Here is an 18,713-nt window from a genome sequence, read left to right as displayed (position 1 = left end):
ATGCTAAGGTTGGCTTTGGTGACAGACATCTTCTTCACCAAAGACTTTAGGAGCAACAGCATGAGGCACAGTTTTAATACTTTCATAGTTTCAAAATGGACTAAGAAATCTTTCCTTTACAACTTTCTCCCGCCACAAAGTTCAAATAAAGAGCGGTAAAATCCTTCTTCCGTTTTTCTCTTTGAGGGCTGGGCGCGTGTTGACGGACGTTGATTTCTACCAATTGTACGAGGCTTCCTTGCGCGTGGTCCTGCCTGCCCCGTTTACGAAGGGTCAGCCAATGAGAGCGCCGCTGTTTCAGTCAGCGGCGACCAAAGAAAGAAGAAGAGAGGCTATTGGCTACCGGCTGGAACTGCTGCCCAATAGGAGTAGGCCGAGCCAGCACCTCAGGCGGGCAGCTTGAGCGGCGGGCAAAGAGGCTGTGGTAGCCCGTCCGGCAAGTTTTTCTAAGGGGGTTGCTGCGCCTCCGGCGACCTTGCGACTCTGACCGTGTGCTCTGGCTTCAGGTGAGGCGGGCGCTTGCCTCTACCCAGGCCTTGGGCGTCTGGGTCCGGGAAGACTTCCCCTGGGTCCCTGGACGTAGGGCCCGAGTTGGGCTGGGGGCGGGCTTGAACTCGGTGGTCTGAGGAGATTTGGGCGCTCCGGGCGGCCCCAACGGTCGGGGCCGAGGCACCTAAATTCCCGTTTTTTCGGGGCTGCTGGGGCGGCCCCCGAGGTGCCGGTGGGGCGGGGAAGGAAGGAACTCCGGATTCCTGGAACGAGCAGAGTTCGCCGCGGGGCAGGGTTCAAGAAGTCGCTGGCCCGGAGTCAGAGGTCCCTGGTCGCTCTCCAGAGAGTGGAGCCTCGGACTCTTCCTGTGCAGATAACTGCTGTCCCTCGGAGTGCCCGCTACTTGCCTCACTTTCAAGTTGAACGAAAGACCTATCGTTCTATCCAGCTTTACCTCACAGCAACACTGTGACGTAAATACTTGTATTATCCCCACATTTTTAAAGACGAATAAGTCGAACACGGAAGCTGGGCAACCGTCCTAAGTAAGGGCCTCAGGTAGGACGTGACCGAACAGGGATTCGAACCCAGGTCGGCCCAACTCCCCGCCCGCGCCTAGTCGTCTTTTTAATTGGGAGTCTTCATCGCACCTAGCGTGGACATTGGTTGAAATCTGAATAAGAAAGCTTGGGAAAACCACGGGATTTCTAGGACCGGGCTGCTCACGTCAGGGGGGGAGGGGAGGGGGGGACCCGCCGACGCGCGCCTGCTCAACCCCAGGCCTGGCGGGTTCTGTGTTGGCCCACTTGACGGGGAAGCTTTGCTCCAGCACGGCGCCGTGTAGAGAACTTTCTTCCAGGATGACGTTGTTCTCTATCTCTTCTGTCTGTCAGTATTGGGTGCTGATATGTTCATAGAAGTTGATTGGTTTTGCGTTTTTAGGTGTATGTATGGCGGGTAATTCAGTAAGTATTTAGCATCTACTGTGTACTTCTTGTGTAGGATGCACCGATGAATGAGGCTGGGATTTGGCTCTGGGCCTTTCACATCTCATCAGAACTTTTGTTCTCTAATCAGAACTGGCATATCATGGGAAGAAATTTCACTTTTTAATGTTAACCATACTGAAAAGAGCACAGAATAATTTTTAAAAGATTCGTGCATTCACCACCCCTATCTAACAAATCTTGACTTTGACCTTTTGGTAGAGTTTTTCTTTCTTTCTTTTTCTTAAATAAATAAATTCTATAGTCAAAACCTCATATGTACCCCAGCACCTTCCCTCTCCTGAATTGGGTATTTTTCATGCTCGGGCTTGTTTTATACTACCTTATATTTATAAATCCATATAGTAGTGTGGTTTTGCATATTTTTAAGTGCCCTAAAGATGGAATTAATAACGAAGTTTCATCTGTAGTCTGCTTTTTTCTTTTCAGTATAATTTTTGAGGAAATTTACTGAATTGGGATTCTTAGTTGGAAGAAAGTTTATGGTTCCGTCTTGACCAGAGGTTTTGCTTCACATTTTTCTCCATTTTGAGTTCTTGTTCTTGTACTTCAGTTAGTCAGGTATTCTGACTTAACCTTTTAAATATTATTTTTTGCTGTCTTTTGTTTTCTGAGAGTTCTTCAGGTTTATTTTGCAATCCTTCTATTAAAGCTTTTATTTTGATTTTTTTCCCTTGGCATTTTAAGTTTGGATTTATTATATTTACTTACTTTTTACCATTTCTTGCATCACATTTCTTTTTTCCAAGTTTCTTCTCTTTGTCTGCTTTGGTCTCCTCTCATGTTGGAGGCTTTTCTTGAATGTCAGTTGTTCTTTGGCTGTTTGTTTAGCAGAGAGCACTCCCCCTCCCCCCAGAAAACTGATTGGAAGCTGTGTATGAATGACTGAACCTTACCAACCAAGGGACTTTTACCATTAGATGTAAGGACAGAGACCTAGCCATTTTCTTGAGATTTACAAGTGTTAGTATTTATAGATCTTTTCTCTTCAGCTGGTTTTCTCTAGAGAACAGTCCTCTAATCTACTGCCTTGAGGCACAGAGAAGATGTAAAAACCAGAATATTGCATTCTGGATTTGTGCAGCTGGGGAGAAGGGTTGGAAGTGTTTCACACTTGTGAAAGTTTGTAGAATTTCACTTAACTCCTTGTTTTCACTGCTGGTCTTAAGTCTGTGTGGTTCAAAATTCCAGTTTTCTGCAGCATAGGGAGAGGTGTTTTTTGTTTCCTTGAGGAACAGATTACTTTCACAGGCTTTCAGCTGATCCTCCTTTCCATCTCCATCTTTCAGTGCTGTCTTCTGTGATATGTTGTTTCTGCAGTTCCCTCAGTGGAAATTAGCTTGCTTTTCAGTAGCACACAGTCCTACCAGTTTTGGTATGGAAAACTGATTTGTATGTCTCATACACTCTTTGCTTTGTGCTTGTGACTTATTCTTTTTTTAATGCTATTTCTTGCAAGGGGATCAGGGTCATGTTCATGGATTTTCAGGAATGACTAGGAAAGAAAAACATACTTCATCCGCTGTGTTTATTGGACTTCTCTGCATTTATGCTGACCACTCCAGTCTGGCCTCTACTCACCACTTTCGGCAAACAGCTCTTTTCTAGATTATCTGTCACCTCTGCATTGCTAAATCTAGTGGCCATTCTTCCCCTCAGTAGCACTTGACACATCTGACTGTCCCCTCCTTGCATCATTCTTCCAAGACACCACACTCTCCCAGGTTTTCTCCTACCTCATGGTCTTGGTTTCTGGGTTCTCTTCCTATAACTGTTATCCTTTTAATGTTAATGTCTCTGGTATTAGTCCTTGGCCTGCTTTTCTTCTATCTCAATTCCTTCTTAGGTAGTTAATCTATCCCAAGATTTTAAGTGGCATGACTATACTGAGGATTCTTAAAGCTGTCTACTCTTCCATCTCCACTGCTACTATAAAGTGGTCACTTTGCCTGCACTTTTCCTCTCCTACAGTCCTTTCCTAACACAGAAGAAACTCCTTACCAAGGCCTTTTAGTGAAAGTGTTGTGTATCATCAACTTCACTCCTCATATTAAATCTCATACTGTCTGCTCTTTCTTACTGTGCTCGTTATGCTGGGCTTCCTAGTTTCTCTGATGCACTAAACCCATACTTAGCAGACACCTTGTATTAATTTTCTTCTGAAACTCTTTCTTGGCTCTTCATATGGCCAACTTTTTTTTAATCCTTCTTGTCTTGGTTTAATTTTCACTTATAAGAGGCCACCTCTCACTGTTGTGTCTTGCCCCCCACTCCCAAAACCAAATGGCACAATATATAATTTTTCACATTGATTTGTTTATTCTCTCATTTGCTAGAATGTAAATTGTATTACGCTGGGTCTTATCCACTTATCTGTTTGCCTCTGTGGAGTGTCTGACTATATGACAGATGCTTAAATATTTCTTGAAAAATAGACTAATGTAGTGGAGTAGAGACAGGAAACAAATAATGAAAGGAACATAACCGGTGCTTAATAAATATTTATTTAACGGACTAACAAATGGACTTAGAGACAGAAAACAAAAGTAATGAAAAAGTTGAAGTAAATAAAGGTTGCTCAGCCTTTTTGGAGGAAATAGGTAAATTTCTGTTTTGAGTTATTAATTATTTTGTGGAAATGTTCTTTCTGTGTTTATTTTTTGCACTTTAGTGCCATGAAAGATGAATATTGCCTACTAAAATTAAATATAGCATTGTATGCATTTGTTGTAGTAAATGTCCATATACAGGTCATGACAGAACTGCAAGAGGTCTGGGGGATTATTTTCAGTAGTTCAATTCTCTTATTGTATAGATTCTTTCAAAGACTAGTGCTATGATCACATGCGGAGAAGGCAATGGCACCCCACTCCAGTACTCTTGCCTGGAAAAATCCCATGGATGGAGGAGTCTGGTAGGCGGCAGTCCATGGGGTCGCGAAGAGTCGGACACGACTGAGTGACTTCACTTTCACTTTTCACTTTCATGCATTGGAGAAGGAAATGGCAACCCACTCCAGTGTTCTTGCCTGGAGAATCCCAGGGACGGGGAAGCCTGGTGGGCTGCTGTCTATGGGGTCGCACAGAGTTGGACACAACTGAAGTGACTTAGCAGCAGCAGCATGATCACATGACTTTATGTTTTCGAAGGGCAAACAGGATAACTGGTTAAAAGTCCTTATTATAAGAAAAGAGCTAAAATCATCTTTTTAAGTTTCTCAGTTTTGTCAAGAATGATCTTAAACATTAAATGATAGACATAATTAAATAAAACATGCCACGTAGCTGATACATTTTACTAATACTTTTTACAAATATTGCTTCCTCAGTGATGGCTCATGAAGCAATGGAATATGATCTTCAGGTGCAATTAGATCATGGTGCTGCAGAACAGCCTGCTCCTGCTGAGGTGGTCAGCAGCCAAGGGGGACCACCCCTGCTCCAGCCTCCTCATACTGAGGAGGTCAGCAGCCAGGAGGGACCACCCATGTTGCATCCTGTACTTGCTGAGGTGGTCAGCATCGAAGGAGGACCACCTCTGCTCCAACCCATTCCTGAGGAGCTGATCAACAGCCCAGAGAGAGTGCCGCTGCTTCCGCCTATTCCACAGATACCTATTGATCTAGAGGAAGTGGAGCTCTCAGAAACAGAGACTGTGGGGAACCTCAATCCAGGAGTTTTAGAGGAGTTTAGACCGAGATCTGGTGCTAACCACACTCCCCAAGTGACTTCATTGGATTCAATGAACAGCTTCATCAGTGGGCTGCAGAGACTTCATGGCATGCTGGAATTCCTGCGACCAACTTCAGACCGCAGAGTGGGGCCCGTGAGAGCGAGGAGGAGTAGGAGGAGTTCTGCTTCACGGAGGGCAAGAGCAGGAGGGTCCCAGAGGACAAACAGTGCCAGGTAAGTAGATGTGTAAATAGTGGGATTAGTACCCTGATTAGGAATTATGAATCTTAGGCCCCGATGATAGCCCCAGTGCTGCCAGGAATTGGCATTGTGACTTGGCAAGTTAGGTAACCTTTCTGAACCCTCAGTACCTCATAAATCAGATGAAAATAAAATTACTTGGTTTATTTACTTCGCAAAGTAGTGGAGAGGATAAAGGTATACAGATAGGTTTTGAAAACTTGTTGGTAGTTTGTTGGCAGTGATGTCTGTAGAGGCTGGCTTTTCTTTCGAGCATTTGTCTCTCGTACATCATATATATATATTTTTTTTTTTTCTTTTTTTTTTTAACTTGCAAGTCCACTCCACTTGCCCGAGATTCATTGTTCATTGGCACTGCACTTAGTGGTACAGTAGATTTTGTAAGATGGGCAGGCTGGATTTAGAGAACCCTTGTGAAAAGTAGAGTGTGAATTAATATAGAACTTATCTGACTAAGTGGGAAACATTCTAGCCCTCCTCACCTGATACTGTGTTGTAGAGTTAAAAATAATTTTCTTCCATAGGATTTGGTTTGAAATTGCCTCTTGAAGGGGTTAGCTGTCAAGTCTTGACAGTTATTATGAAGAATAACAGTTGTCTATATTTTAATCTGTTTTTTAACTTCTGCTTTATTTGAAATACTTAGTTCCACAGTTGGCTCTCTAAATGTCTTCATAATGTTGAAAGAGACTGAATTCAACCTTTTCATTTTAAATGTGAAAGAAACTTGGACCCTGAGAGAATGATCTATTCAGGGTCTCGGAGTGACAGTACAGAGGAGGTTAGAGCTGATGTTGGAACCTGGATCTGACTGTTGTCTACAAAAGCAAATAAAGGAAGCTTCAATCAGATCCATTTTTCTAACACTATGAAAATAATGTGGGGCTTCCATGGTGGTCCCGTGCCTAAGACTCTGCACTCCCAATGCAGGGGGCCTGGGATCAATCCCTGGTTAGAGAACTTAATCCCACATGTGGCAACTGATAGTTTGCATGCCACAACTAAGACCCGGTACAGCCAAACAAATAAATAATAAAAAATAAATATTGAAAAGAATGAGATGGCACTAAATAGTGGTAGCTGGGCCATCTGTTACCTGTGTTTTACAAATGAGGAAGATGATGGGGTGATTTATGATTTGACTGAGATAACCCTGGAATTGGAATTGTGCCTTCTGATTCTGAATTTCAGCATCCTTTTCAGTGGATCCTGCTAATTAGTGTATCAGGGCTGCTGTTACTGTAGCTGTAGTCTAATTCCTGGTCAATGCTGGATGTGATCCATCAAGGGTGAGAAGAGCCTAGTTCTGTGTTGACAGGAGTTGCAAGTGCATGCTACTCTGTTATTTTAAGGTGCCATTTACAATGATTTTCAAAGCAAAGTAGGATTTCATATATTTGTGTCATAGATGAAGGTACCTTGTCGTGCAATTTGGCGACCCTGTTGAAATAATAAGGGGGCTGAGAATTGAGAGTGGTATCCTCAGGAACTGTGAAGAGGACTCTTAAATTGTCCTCAGGCTTGGTTGTTCATACATTGAGTGAGTGGGTGAGGGGATTGTACTTGGTTGAGGACATTAGTGTAATGAGTTCACAGGAGAACGACACTTATAAACCAGACACCAATTTACAGAGAAAATTAGAAACAGCACAGAGACCAGATTCTCTGGTATTGTCAGCATGGTTCTCCTAGAGGATACTGACACACAGAAGCCAAACTCTATAATCAGAAAATTTCTTGATGTATATAGAATCTGTGCTCAGGGATTGAGCTACAGAATTTAGATGTTAAATGATGTCAGTTTGTCTGTCTCCACAAAGAGAATAAACCTTCAAGGCAAAGCACTGTGCAGAGAACATGGATTCTGGAGCCTGATAAATGAGACATTAAAATTTTTTGCTGTTAAATATTGTGTTGTGAATAAATTCCACACTAAATTCACACAGAAGTCTGAGCTTTCCCAGGACTGATTTACTTATACCTTCTGAATATCTTGAAGTGAATTTCTCATGATGGTGTTTGGTGGCATTTACTCACCTGACACACTACCCCTGCACCCGGTATTGAGAGCCTGGGCCAAGGTGAGATGCTTTTGCCTCAGGCTCCACCACATTGGGGGAATCTACCTAGTGGGATATTCTTCCCAACTACTTCTCAATCAAGGTCACAAACTCCTTTCCTGTTTCTTTGTTTGAGGCTGCTTGATTCTGACTGTCAGCATCATCATTCATTTGTCAACTATTTGTAACACTCCACTATGTGAGAGACTGAACTTTTGCCTTGGAGATACATACACCTGAACAGGACAGATCAGGGTATCTGTTTTCATGGAGCTTATGGAATCTAGGACTACAGAGGGTAGGCAAGGGGCAAGAATTTATTCTACTGTTATTTAATCTAGAGATGATGAGTGCAGGAAAAGAGGAGGATTTTAAGACTATACTCCTAACCACTGTCTCCCAGTTGCTCTTCATAGTCCCCTGCTGACCTTAGAAATGCCTATTTGCTAATAAAAGCAATATTGATGAGTGATTTTTTAAAAAAAGTTAATCACTTAATTTTTGCTGGTTTCTATATAGAATGCTATTGATATGCATGTAATGATGGTGGTTTAGGTGCTAAGTCATGTCCGACTCTTACGACCCCATGGACTGTAGCCTGCCAGGCTCCTTGCCCATGGGATTCTCGAAGCAAGAATACTGGATTGGGTTGCCGTTTCCTTCTCCACGGGATCTTCTGACCCAGGAATTGAACCTGGGTCTCCTGCATTGCAGTAGGCAGATTCTTTATCTACTGAGCTATAAGGGAAGCCCTATGCTTGTAATAGGTTAACTTTATTATGTATTTCATTTAGTTCAAATGTTCTTAGGCAGTGCTGTGCTTATGTGCTTATCCTCATGAGTAGCTATAGCTGCTGTTCACGCACAGTTCTTAAAAATAAATTTGTAAACTTGCTTAGCATTTTCTTAAAAAGGCAAACCTGAGTGCCATTAGTGCAAATGGCAGAATAAGGACCTCAGAAAAATCCTCTGTATCGAATCAATGAAACAACTGCCAACATTTATCAAAATCAACTATTTCAGTATTCGGGAAATTATCCAGTGCTTATAGCAGTTCAGTGAGTGAGTCTCAAAGAAAGCCAATTGAGTCTCAGTAAGAACTGTGAGCTTTGTGGCATTCCCTATTCCCATTCTCTTCAGCTCCATAGTAGTCTTGAAAACTGCCTGTAATCACAGTGAAGGGCCAGTAGCCTAGAAGCAACTAGAGAGAGTAGAATGGAATTGGAGGTACTTTGAAACCTCAATCCCAAAGAATTCTTGTTTCACCTCTTCAGTGATTTCCTGGAAAATGCCACTTGAAAGGATATTCCAGGCTTATGCTTAAAGCCTATTCCCCAGGATCTGCTTGAGGCAGTGGATGGTCACTGGGGCAAACATTAGACTAATCAAAAAGCCTAAAAGGAAAAGCTGGGGAATGTGATCTTCATATGGGGTTTTAAAAAGTTCTGACATATTCATGGGAATCTAAAAGGCCACATACATGTCGAGGGCTGTGTGCAGCTGTACCCATGCTCAGGAGAGGCCTAAGAAGGCACTGAGGCAGTTAGCTCTCATCTCTGGCTGACCTTGAGGCTCTGCATAAGCAAGAAATGAAGTATAAGGTAGAGTTGTCACCTGCCTGGCTGATTATTGATGATGTGCCCCAACACACACGTCAGATACCTCAGTGAAGACTGGGAGGCTTACTGATTCCAGGTGTTTAAGGAAATCTCTGTCTAGTCATGAGCTGAGCACAAAGCTAACCAGCACGCATAGCAAAGAATGCAAACTTTATAGAATTACTTCAGAAAGTCACTAAACAAACAGTAGCAACTATAATAAATAACAGCAACAAACCCTGGGAATGGTGAATTCTCATTTCCAGAGTTATCACATTATGTTTTATGAGATGTCCAATTTTCAAGAAAATATAAGATGTGTAAAGAAAATATAATCATTACACAGGAAAAAAAATTGTTTATGAAGAAACCAAAATGTTGAACTTACTAGATTATTTAAATATATTCAAAAAACTAAAGCAAAGGATAAAACACCGTGTCACCAGGTAGACAATTTTAATAAAGAGACTGAAGTTATAAAAATGTACAAAGTAGAAATACTGAAGTTGATACATGTACTAAATGGAAAAAAAAATCACTGGAGAGCTCAACAGAAAGTTTGAGTGGGCAAAAGAGAGAACGTCTAACTTTTTGGTTGTTTTTTTTTTAGCATTTTTAACTTGAAAAGAAAAATGGCTTAAAATGAGAATTGAAACAATAATGACTGTAGCCAGACTTAATACCCCCAAAGACCTTGGTCTGAGTAGCTGCAGCAGCAGAATTCATGAGGCTGTATTTGATCAATAGGGCCGTTTTTTGTCTTGCTCACTCTCTTTTCAGCCCCCTAATATCAGCAGACAAATTGCCAAGTTAGTTCTCTCTCTTTCTTTTAATGTATTAATGAGTCATGTCTTTAAAAGATATTGACAAAAGAAGTACCAGTAAAGTAAGATTAGCTTTTAGCAGAAGGGTCCAGCTTCAGTGTGAGCTAATGGAATAATTGAATGGAAAGAGCATATGTAGTCCAGTCAGCATCTGCCTGAATCTCTGTTCCTACTTCAGCATTTAATGGCCTGGTGATGCATTAAAATGACTAGGATTTACCTCCAAATTACTGTGGATTATTCTTGTGATGATAGTATGTTGTACTAGAATTCTGTTGTCTTTCTCCATGCGTAGGTTGAGAGCACCGTTGGATGCTTTCTTTCAAGCGAGCAGGACCCAGCCTCATTCATCAACCACCTCTTATGATTCAGAGACTAGGAATCTTGTCTCTGATGACTTGCAGGTATCAGGTAGTTCTGATTCTGACAGTGACAGCTCCACAGAGTTTGAGGAGGGAGTTGCCCAGGCAGAGGAGCCTGAAGCTGTTGTTTTAGAAGGTGAGTATTCTTTATCCAGATTTCATTCACAAGGTCAACATCCGACAAGCTTAGGCTCCAGAAGGCTAGAAACTCTAGACTTGTGTTTTGATACTTTTCCTCTTCACTCCGGAGGTCATAGATTACTGCTTTATAGTACAGAGCTTACACTCAGTCAGTTCAATCACTCAGTCTTGTCCGACTCCTTGCGACCCCATGGACTGCAGCATGCCAGGCCTCCCTGTCCGTCACCAACTCCTGGAGTTTACTCAGACTCATGTCTGTTGAGTTGGTGATGCCATGAGCTTACACTGGCCATAACTATACTGAAAGGATTTTATCTGGCTTGCAATTTTATGTGATTTGTGACCCACTGAATTGGTCACTTTTTTCCAAGTCTGTGATAGGAGATATACAGGATGAGCCTAGGGCATTTTATTATGGTAGAAAGCAAAGCTGTATGTCTTAACAGTTATGTCAGTAGGCATAGGTGTAACCTTGAAAGAGAACCTAGTGGCTTAGGGAACTTTGAGCATTTTGGGGCAGTTTGAGCATTAAAAAAAGTAATGAATGTATTCATAGGGTCTTAGATTGAAATAGCATCAGTGAATTCTTTTTTTTTTTGGCTCCTTAATATGTGAGATCTTAGTTCCCCAACCAGAGACTGAATCTGCTCTCCCTGCCATTTCTAATTGGTAGTGTTGCTGTAAAAGGGAAAGCTGTGGTGAGTTAGGCTCTCCTGCTAACCTCATACCTGACTTATATCGTCTTTTGTATGTTACCTGTCCCATCATTTCTGGAAACAACTTGACAGAGGAACTAGAAGACACCTCAACAGACCAAGAAGTTATATGTGCTGGTGGAGAAGACACTGTCCCCAAACAGGTAATATGAACATCCTTTTAAATTTGCGTTTACATTTAAAAAGGAGACTGCAGGCTAAAATTTAAAACTCACAGACTTTGTCGGCAGGGGGCCCAGGTGTTACTCATCATTTGTGTGACTCCTTACCCTTAGGTTTAAAAACAGAGGGTAGGGGAAGGTTTGAAAACGTGTCCTGCCCACCTAACAAGGTTATGTATCAATTAAAATAGCAGACATGAATGCAGTTTATGAACTGTCTGGCAGAATGCTTGCTATGAGATAAACCATTTTTATTTTTAAAAATAATATCACTGTCCTTAATATGAGACATATTTATATAAACTGTGGACCCTGCCAGTTCTGAAACATCGTTGATTCACTTTTTGCATGTTTCTGTTTTTATTTATTCTCTTTAGAAAAATTATGCTCATGTAAATTTACTTATATGTATAATTTTTTTCTTTATTGAAATATAGATGACATACAATGTTAGTTCCAGGTGTACTGCAAAGTGACTTGGCATTTGCATACATTATAAAGTGATCACCACAATAAATTTAGTAACCATTTGTCCCCATACAAAATTATTACAGTATTATTGACCACATTCCTCATGCTATATGTTACATCCCCATGGTTTATTATTTTATAACTGGAAGTTCAGTCAGTCAGTTGTGTCCAACTCTTTGAGACCCAACGGATGCCAGCACGCCAGGCTTCCCTGTCCATCACCAACTCCCCACTGCTTGCTCAGACTTATGTCCATCAAGTTGTTCATGCCATCCAACCATCTCATCCTCTGTCGTGCCCTTCTCCTGCCTTCAATCTTTCCCAGCATCACGGGCTTTTCCAATGATCAGTTCTTTGCATCAGGTGACCAAAGTATTGGAGTTTCAGCTTCAACATCAATCCTTCCAATGAATATTCAGGACTGATTTCCTTTAGGATGGACTGGTTGAATCCCCTTTCAGTCCAAGGGACTCTCAAGAGTCTTCTCCAACACCATAGTTCAAAAGCATCAATTCTTCAGTGCTCAGCTTTGTGATACAACTGTCACATCCATCCTTGACTTCTGGAAAAACTATAGCTTTGACTAGATGAACCTTTGTCAGCAAAATAATTATCTCTACTTTTTAATATGCTCTCTAAGTTGGTCATAGCTTTTCTTCCACAGAGCAAGCGTCTTTTAATTTCATGGCTGCTGTCACTATCTGCAGTGATTTTGGAGCCCAAGCTAATAAAGTCTGTCAGTTTCCATTGTTCCCCCATCTGTTGGCCATGAAGTGATAGGACCAGGTGCTATGATGTTAGTTTTCTGAATGTTGAGCTTTAAGCCTGCTTTTTTACTCTCCTCTTTCACTTTGATCAAGAAGCTCTTTAGTTCTTCACTTTCTTCCATAAGGGCGGTCATCTGCATATCTGAAGTTATTGATAATTCTCCCTGCAATCTTCTTTATCCAGCTTGTGATTCATCTAGCCTAGCATTTCTCATGATGTACTCTGCATATAAGTTAAATAAGCAAGGTGACAATGTACAGCCTTGACGTACTCCTTTTCCTATTTGGAACCAGTCTGTTGTTCCATGTCCAGTTTTAACTATTGCTTCCTGACCTGCATACAGGTTTCTCAGGAGGTAGGTCAGGTGGTCTGATATTCCCATCTCTTGAAGAATTTTCTACAGTTTCTTATGATCCACCCAGTCAAAGGCTTTGGCATAGTCAATAAAGCTGAAGTATATGTTTTTTGGGAACTCTCTTGCTTTTTCGATGATCCAGCAGATGTTGGCAATTTGATCTCTGGTTCCTCTGCCTTTTCTAAATCCAGCTTGAACATCTGAAAGTTCTCGGTTCACATACTGTTGAAGCCTGGCTTGGAGAATTTTGAGCATTACTTTGCTAGCATGTGAGATGAGTGCAAGTTAGTACCTCTTAATCCCCTTCAACCTGTTTTGTCATACCCCGCCCCCCACTCCCTTCCCTTTGGCACTCACCCATTTGTTCTCTATGTCTGTTAGTCTGCAGGTTTTTTGTTGTTTTATGTTTTAGATTCCATTTAAGTGAGATCATATGGTATTTGTCCATAATCCATACTGTTTCCTTAGTGGCTGCACCAGCTTATGTTCCTACCAACAGTTCCCAAGTGTTTCCTTTTCTCCGTATCCTTGCCAGTGCTTGCTATCTGTTGTTGTTTTGATGATAGCCATTCTGACAGGTATAAGGTGGTATCTCTTTGTGGTTTTAATTTGCATGTCCTTGATAATTACATTCATGTATTACCTAAATCAAATCCTTTATACAGTGGAAGTGAGAAATAGATTTAAGGGACTAGATCCTATAGACAGAGTGCCTGATGAACTATGGATGGAGGTTCGTGACATTGTACAGGAGACGGGAATCAAGACCATCCCCAAGAAAAATAAATGCAGAAAAGCAAAATGTCTGTCTGAGGAGGCCTTACAAATAGCTGTGAAAAGAAGGGAAGCAAAAAGGAAAGATATACCCATTTGAATGCAGAGTTCCGAAGAATAGCAAGGGGAGATAAGAAAGCCTTCCTCAGCGCTCAATGCAAAGAAATAGAGGAAAACAATAGAATGGGAAAGACTAGAGATCTCTTCAAGAAAGTTAGAGATACCATGGGAACATTTCATGCAAAAATGGGGCTCAATAACCTACAGAAATGGTATGGACCTAACAGAAGCAGAAGATATTAAGAAGACGTGGCAAGAATACACAGAAGAACTGAACAAAAAAATCTTCATGACCAAGATAACCATGATGGTGTGAAGTAGAGCCAGACATCCTGGAATGTGAAGTCAACTGGGGCTTAGAAGCATCACTACGAACAAAGCTAGTGGAGGTGATGGCATTCCAGTTGAGCTATTTCAAATCCTGAAAGATGATGCTGTGAAAGTGCTGCACTCAATATGCCAGCAAATTTGGAAAACTCAGAAGTGGCCACAGGACTGGAAAAGGTCAGTTTTCATTCCAATCCCAAAGAAAGGCAATGCCAAAGAATGCTCAAACTACTGCACAACTGCACTCATCTCACACACTAGTAAAGTAATGCTCAAAATTCTCCAAGCCAGGCTTCAGCAATATGTGAACCGTGAACTTCCAGATGTTCAAGCTGGATTTAGAAAAGGCAGAGGAACCAGAGATCAAATTGCCAACATCCACTGGATCATCGAAAAAGCAAGAGAGTTCCAGAAAGACATCTATTTCTGCTTTATTGCCTATGCCAAAGCCTTTGACTGTGTGGATCATAAGAAACTGTGGAAAATTCTTCAAGAGATGGGAATACCAGACCACCTGACCTGCCTCTTGAGAAACCTATATGCAGGTCAGGAAGCAACAGTTAGAACTAGACATGGAACAACAGACTGGTTCCAAATAGGAAAAAGAGTACATCAAGGCTGTATATTGTCACCCTGCTTATTTAACTTATATGCAGAGTACATCATGAGAAACACTGGGCTGGAGGAAGCACAAGCTAGAATCAAGATTGCCGGGAGAAAAATCAATGACCTCAGATACGCAGATGACACCACCTGTACGGCAGAAAGTGAAGAAGAACTAAAGAGCCTCTTGATGAAAGTGAAAGAGAAGAGTGAAAAAGTTGGCCTAAAGCTCAACATTCAGAAAACAAAGATCATGGCATCTGGTCCCATCACTTCATGGCAAATAGACGGGGAAATAGTGGCTGGCTTTATTTTTCTGCGCTCCAAAATCACTGCAGATGGTGATTGCAGCCATGAAATTAAAAGACGCTTACTCTTTAGAAGGAAAGTTATGATCAACCTAGACAGCATATTGAAAAGCAGAGGCATTACCTTGCCAACAAAGGTCCGTCTAGTCAAGGCTATGGTTTTTCCAGTGGTCATGTATGGATGTGAGAGTTGGACTATAAAGAAAACTGAGCGCCGAAGAATTGATGCTTTTGAACTGTGGTGTTGGAGAAGACTCTTGAGAGTCCCTTGGACTGCAAGGAGATCCAACCAGTCCATCCTAAAGGAGCTCAGTCCTGGGTGTTCATTGGAAGGACTGATGTTGAAGCTGAAGCTCCAGTACTTTGGCCATCTGATGTGAAGAGCTGACTCATTTGAAAAGACCCTGATGCTGGGAAAGGTTGAGGGCAGGAAGAGAAGGGGACAACAGAGGATGAGATGGTTGGATGGTATCACTGACTCATGAGTTTGGGTGAACTCCGGGAGTTGGTGACGGACAGGGAGGCCTGGTCTGCTGCAATTCATGGGTCACAAGGAGTCGGACACGACTGAGCAACTGAACTGAACTGATAATTACTAATGTTGAGCATCTTTTCTTTTTATGTGTCTCTTGGCCATCTCTTTGGCAAAATGTCTATTCCCGCCTTCTGACCATTTTTAATCAGGTTTTCTTTGCTGTTGAGTTGTGTGAGCTCTTCATTTATTCTGGATATTAACCCTTTATCCGATATATCTTTTAATATCTTCTCCTGTTCAGTAGGCTGCCTATTCATTTTGTTGTTAGTTTCCTTTGCTGTGCAAAAGCTTGAAGTTTGATACTCTGGTTTGTTTGTTTTTGCTTCCTTCCCTTGCCTGAGAAGACATATTCAAAAAAATATTGCTAGGACTGCTGTCAAAGAGCTTTAGTGCCTATGTTTTCTTCTATGAATTTTATGGTTTCAGATCTTATATTTAAATCTGTAGTCCATTTTAAGGTTACTTTTGTATATGATGTGAGAAAGTAGTCCAGTGTTTGGCTGAGTCCCTTTGCTGTACACCTGAAACTATCACAATATTGTTATAGTCCATTATAAAATAGAAAGAGAAAGTGGTCCAATTTGATTTCTTTTGCATGTAGTTGTCCAGATTTCCCAACAGCATTTATTGGAGAGACTGTCTTTCCCCGTTGTCTACTCTTGCCTCTGTTTTCGTAAATTAATGGCCCAAGTAAGTATGGGTTTATCTTTGCACCCTTTGTTCTGTTCTGTTGGTCTGTATGTCTGCTTATGTGATGGTACCTTACTGTTGTGATTACTGTAGCTTTTTAGTACAGATTGAAATCAGAGAGTGTGGTATTTCCACCTTTGGTTTCTTTCTTGAGATTGCTTTGGCTATTTCTAGTCTTTTGTTTTCATATAAATTTAAAATCATTTAGTCTAGTTCTATGAAAAATGCTGTTCATATTTTGGCAGGGATTGCATTGCATCTGTAGATTGCCTTGGTAGGAGGATGATTATTTTAACAATGTTAATTCTTCCAATGAGCATAATATGTTTTTCCAATTGTTTATGTCATCTTCAGTTTCTTTCATCAATGTCATAGTTTTCAGAGTACAGGTCTTTTACCTCTTTGTTTAGATTTAATTCTAGTTTATTTTATTCTATTTAATACAGTTCATAAATGAGATTATATTTCTTAATTTCCCTTTCTGATAGTTCATTGTTAGTGTGTAGAAATGCAGCAGATTTCTGTAGATGAATTTTGTATCCTTCGACTTTACTGAATTCATTTAAATGCTCTATTTTAAAATTTACACAAGAGAGATTATATACTATCCTGTTCCAGGACTGATTTCTTTTCCCCCTGACTTGTTGTATCTTGGAGAGGTTTTTTTTTTTAATTGTAGGACTAAGTGATTAAATGTGTGATTAATTGCTCAACTAATCTTGATTCTAGTCATGTCTTTTTTTTTTTTTAATTTTGGCTGTGCTGGGTCTTCGTTGCAGCACACAGGGGCTTCTTTAGTTGCAGCACACAAGCTTCTCTTCTCTTCTCTGTGCTCTGGAGTGCACAGGCTTAGTCTTTGCAGTGCCTAGGCTTAGTTGCTCTGTGGCATGTGGAATCCTAGTTCCTTGACCAGGGATCAAACCCATGTCCCTTGCATTGGAATGCAGATTCCCAGTTACTAGACCACCAGGGAAGTTTCTCTTGGAGAGCTTTTTATTGTCAGTACATAAAATTGAAGGAAATGGGTACCCACTTCAGTATTCTTGCCTGGGAAGTCCCATGCACAGAGAAGCCTGGTGGGCTACAGTCCATGGGGTCACAAAGAGTCGGACATAACTTAGTGACTATCCAACATAAAATTGAATCTCATTCTTACTGGTAGTAATAGCTGCATAGTGTTTTTACATAGGAATACATTTTTAGTTAATTCTTCCCTTGCATGTGCACTATTATTGCTTCCTACTAAGATCATGCTGCACTGAGCATCTTTGCATTATTGTCTTGGCAAATATTTGTGGTTATATTCATGGGATATATTTCTTCCAGAAAGGTTGCTTTATCAAAGGAAGAAGGTTTGTATTTTTAGTTTTGATAGATAATGCCAAGTTGCCCTCTGGAAAATTTGTGCCAGTTTCTGCTTGGAACAGCAGTGTGTAAGCATGGCCATTTCTCCCTCACCCTCAGTGCTTCATGTTACCAGACATTATCTAATAGATGAAAAGAAGTAAAAACATAGTTTAATTTTTGTTTAATTATAGCTGAACACTTACTAACCATTCGTATTTTTGTGTGAGCTGTTTATATTCCTTTCTCTTTTCCCTTGTATTTTTATCTTTATTCACATGGACCAGATATTTTATAGTTACTTGAATTATGAACCTAATTTCAAATGTATAAAAGACTTAATATTCCCTGTTGTTATTTAACTGGGTTATTAACTTCTGGGTTTGTTTTGTTTTAATATCTTTGTAAATTAGCTCCTTTTTGTCATTTGAATGAAAAAAAATCAAGAATTTCGTGAGTTCAAAGGATAATAATAATATTATCACAGTTTATATTATCTTTGACCAGATTGCACTCTGGAAAGAATGTGAAGTGATTCATGGGTATTGGGTTTTTCTTTGGCATTTTTCAATTGGGTTTGTTCATTTTTGTGTGACTTTTGTTAATTTGTTAGTTTCATATCTTCAAGACAGATTTTGCATTTTCTCTAATTTGAATGTATTGTGGTTTCCATCCAGCAGTCTCCCCAGAAGTCTAACCCTTCTCTAACTTCTGCTTCTGTGGATGAGGAAGAAGGAGACACTTGCACAATATGTTTGGAGCAGTGGACCAATGCTGGGGATCACCGGCTCTCTACATTGCGCTGTGGGCACCTCTTTGGGTACAAATGCATTTCGAAATGGCTCAGAGGACAGACCCGAAAATGTCCCCAGGTAGAGACCGTAGTTAAGAACTGTGTATGTGCACAGTTAACACATTAAGTCAGGCGAATTCCTAGAACCACACTAATTGTGTCCTGTTTGGCTCCTTAGTGTAACAAGAAAGCCAAGCAAAGTGATATCGTTGTCCTTTATGCCCGGACCTTGAGAGCTTTGGACACTAGTGAGCAGGAGCTCATGAAGAGGTAGGTGGAAAGAGTCTGTCTAGCTGGAACATTCCCTTTTGGTTCTTTGTAGGCTCATCTGAAAAAGGGGGTATGATTCACTCTTAGTGCAATTCTGAGGCTTTCCTTGGACTGTGACTAGGGAT

The 18,713-nt window shown here is 40.9% G+C and overlaps 1 protein-coding gene across 2 annotated transcripts in view; it reads left to right on the top strand.

The window, feature by feature from the left end:
- The first annotated feature begins 380 nt into the window (after nt 1–380).
- The window catches only part of RFWD3 (ring finger and WD repeat domain 3), a 34,053-nt gene continuing 15,720 nt past the window's right edge, over nt 381–18,713 (top strand). The window contains exons 1-6 of one of the 2 annotated variants that reach the window (XM_005218380.5): nt 381–506; nt 4,825–5,401; nt 10,206–10,408; nt 11,202–11,272; nt 18,206–18,397; nt 18,497–18,588. In XM_005218380.5, coding sequence (XP_005218437.1) covers nt 4,827–5,401; nt 10,206–10,408; nt 11,202–11,272; nt 18,206–18,397; nt 18,497–18,588 — 1,133 coding nt within the window. In that variant the 5' untranslated portion in view covers nt 381–506; nt 4,825–4,826. Of the gene's footprint in view, nt 507–4,824; nt 5,402–10,205; nt 10,409–11,201; nt 11,273–18,202; nt 18,398–18,496; nt 18,589–18,713 lie in introns of both variants that reach the window. The other variant, XM_002694723.7, reaches the window with a different exon arrangement.

Source organism: Bos taurus, chromosome 18 (assembly GCF_002263795.3).
Source record: "Bos taurus isolate L1 Dominette 01449 registration number 42190680 breed Hereford chromosome 18, ARS-UCD2.0, whole genome shotgun sequence".
NCBI classification, from domain to species: Eukaryota; Metazoa; Chordata; class Mammalia; order Artiodactyla; family Bovidae; genus Bos; species Bos taurus.
Note: the sequence above shows the minus strand (reverse complement) of the source record. Positions and strands in the feature narration are given on the sequence as shown.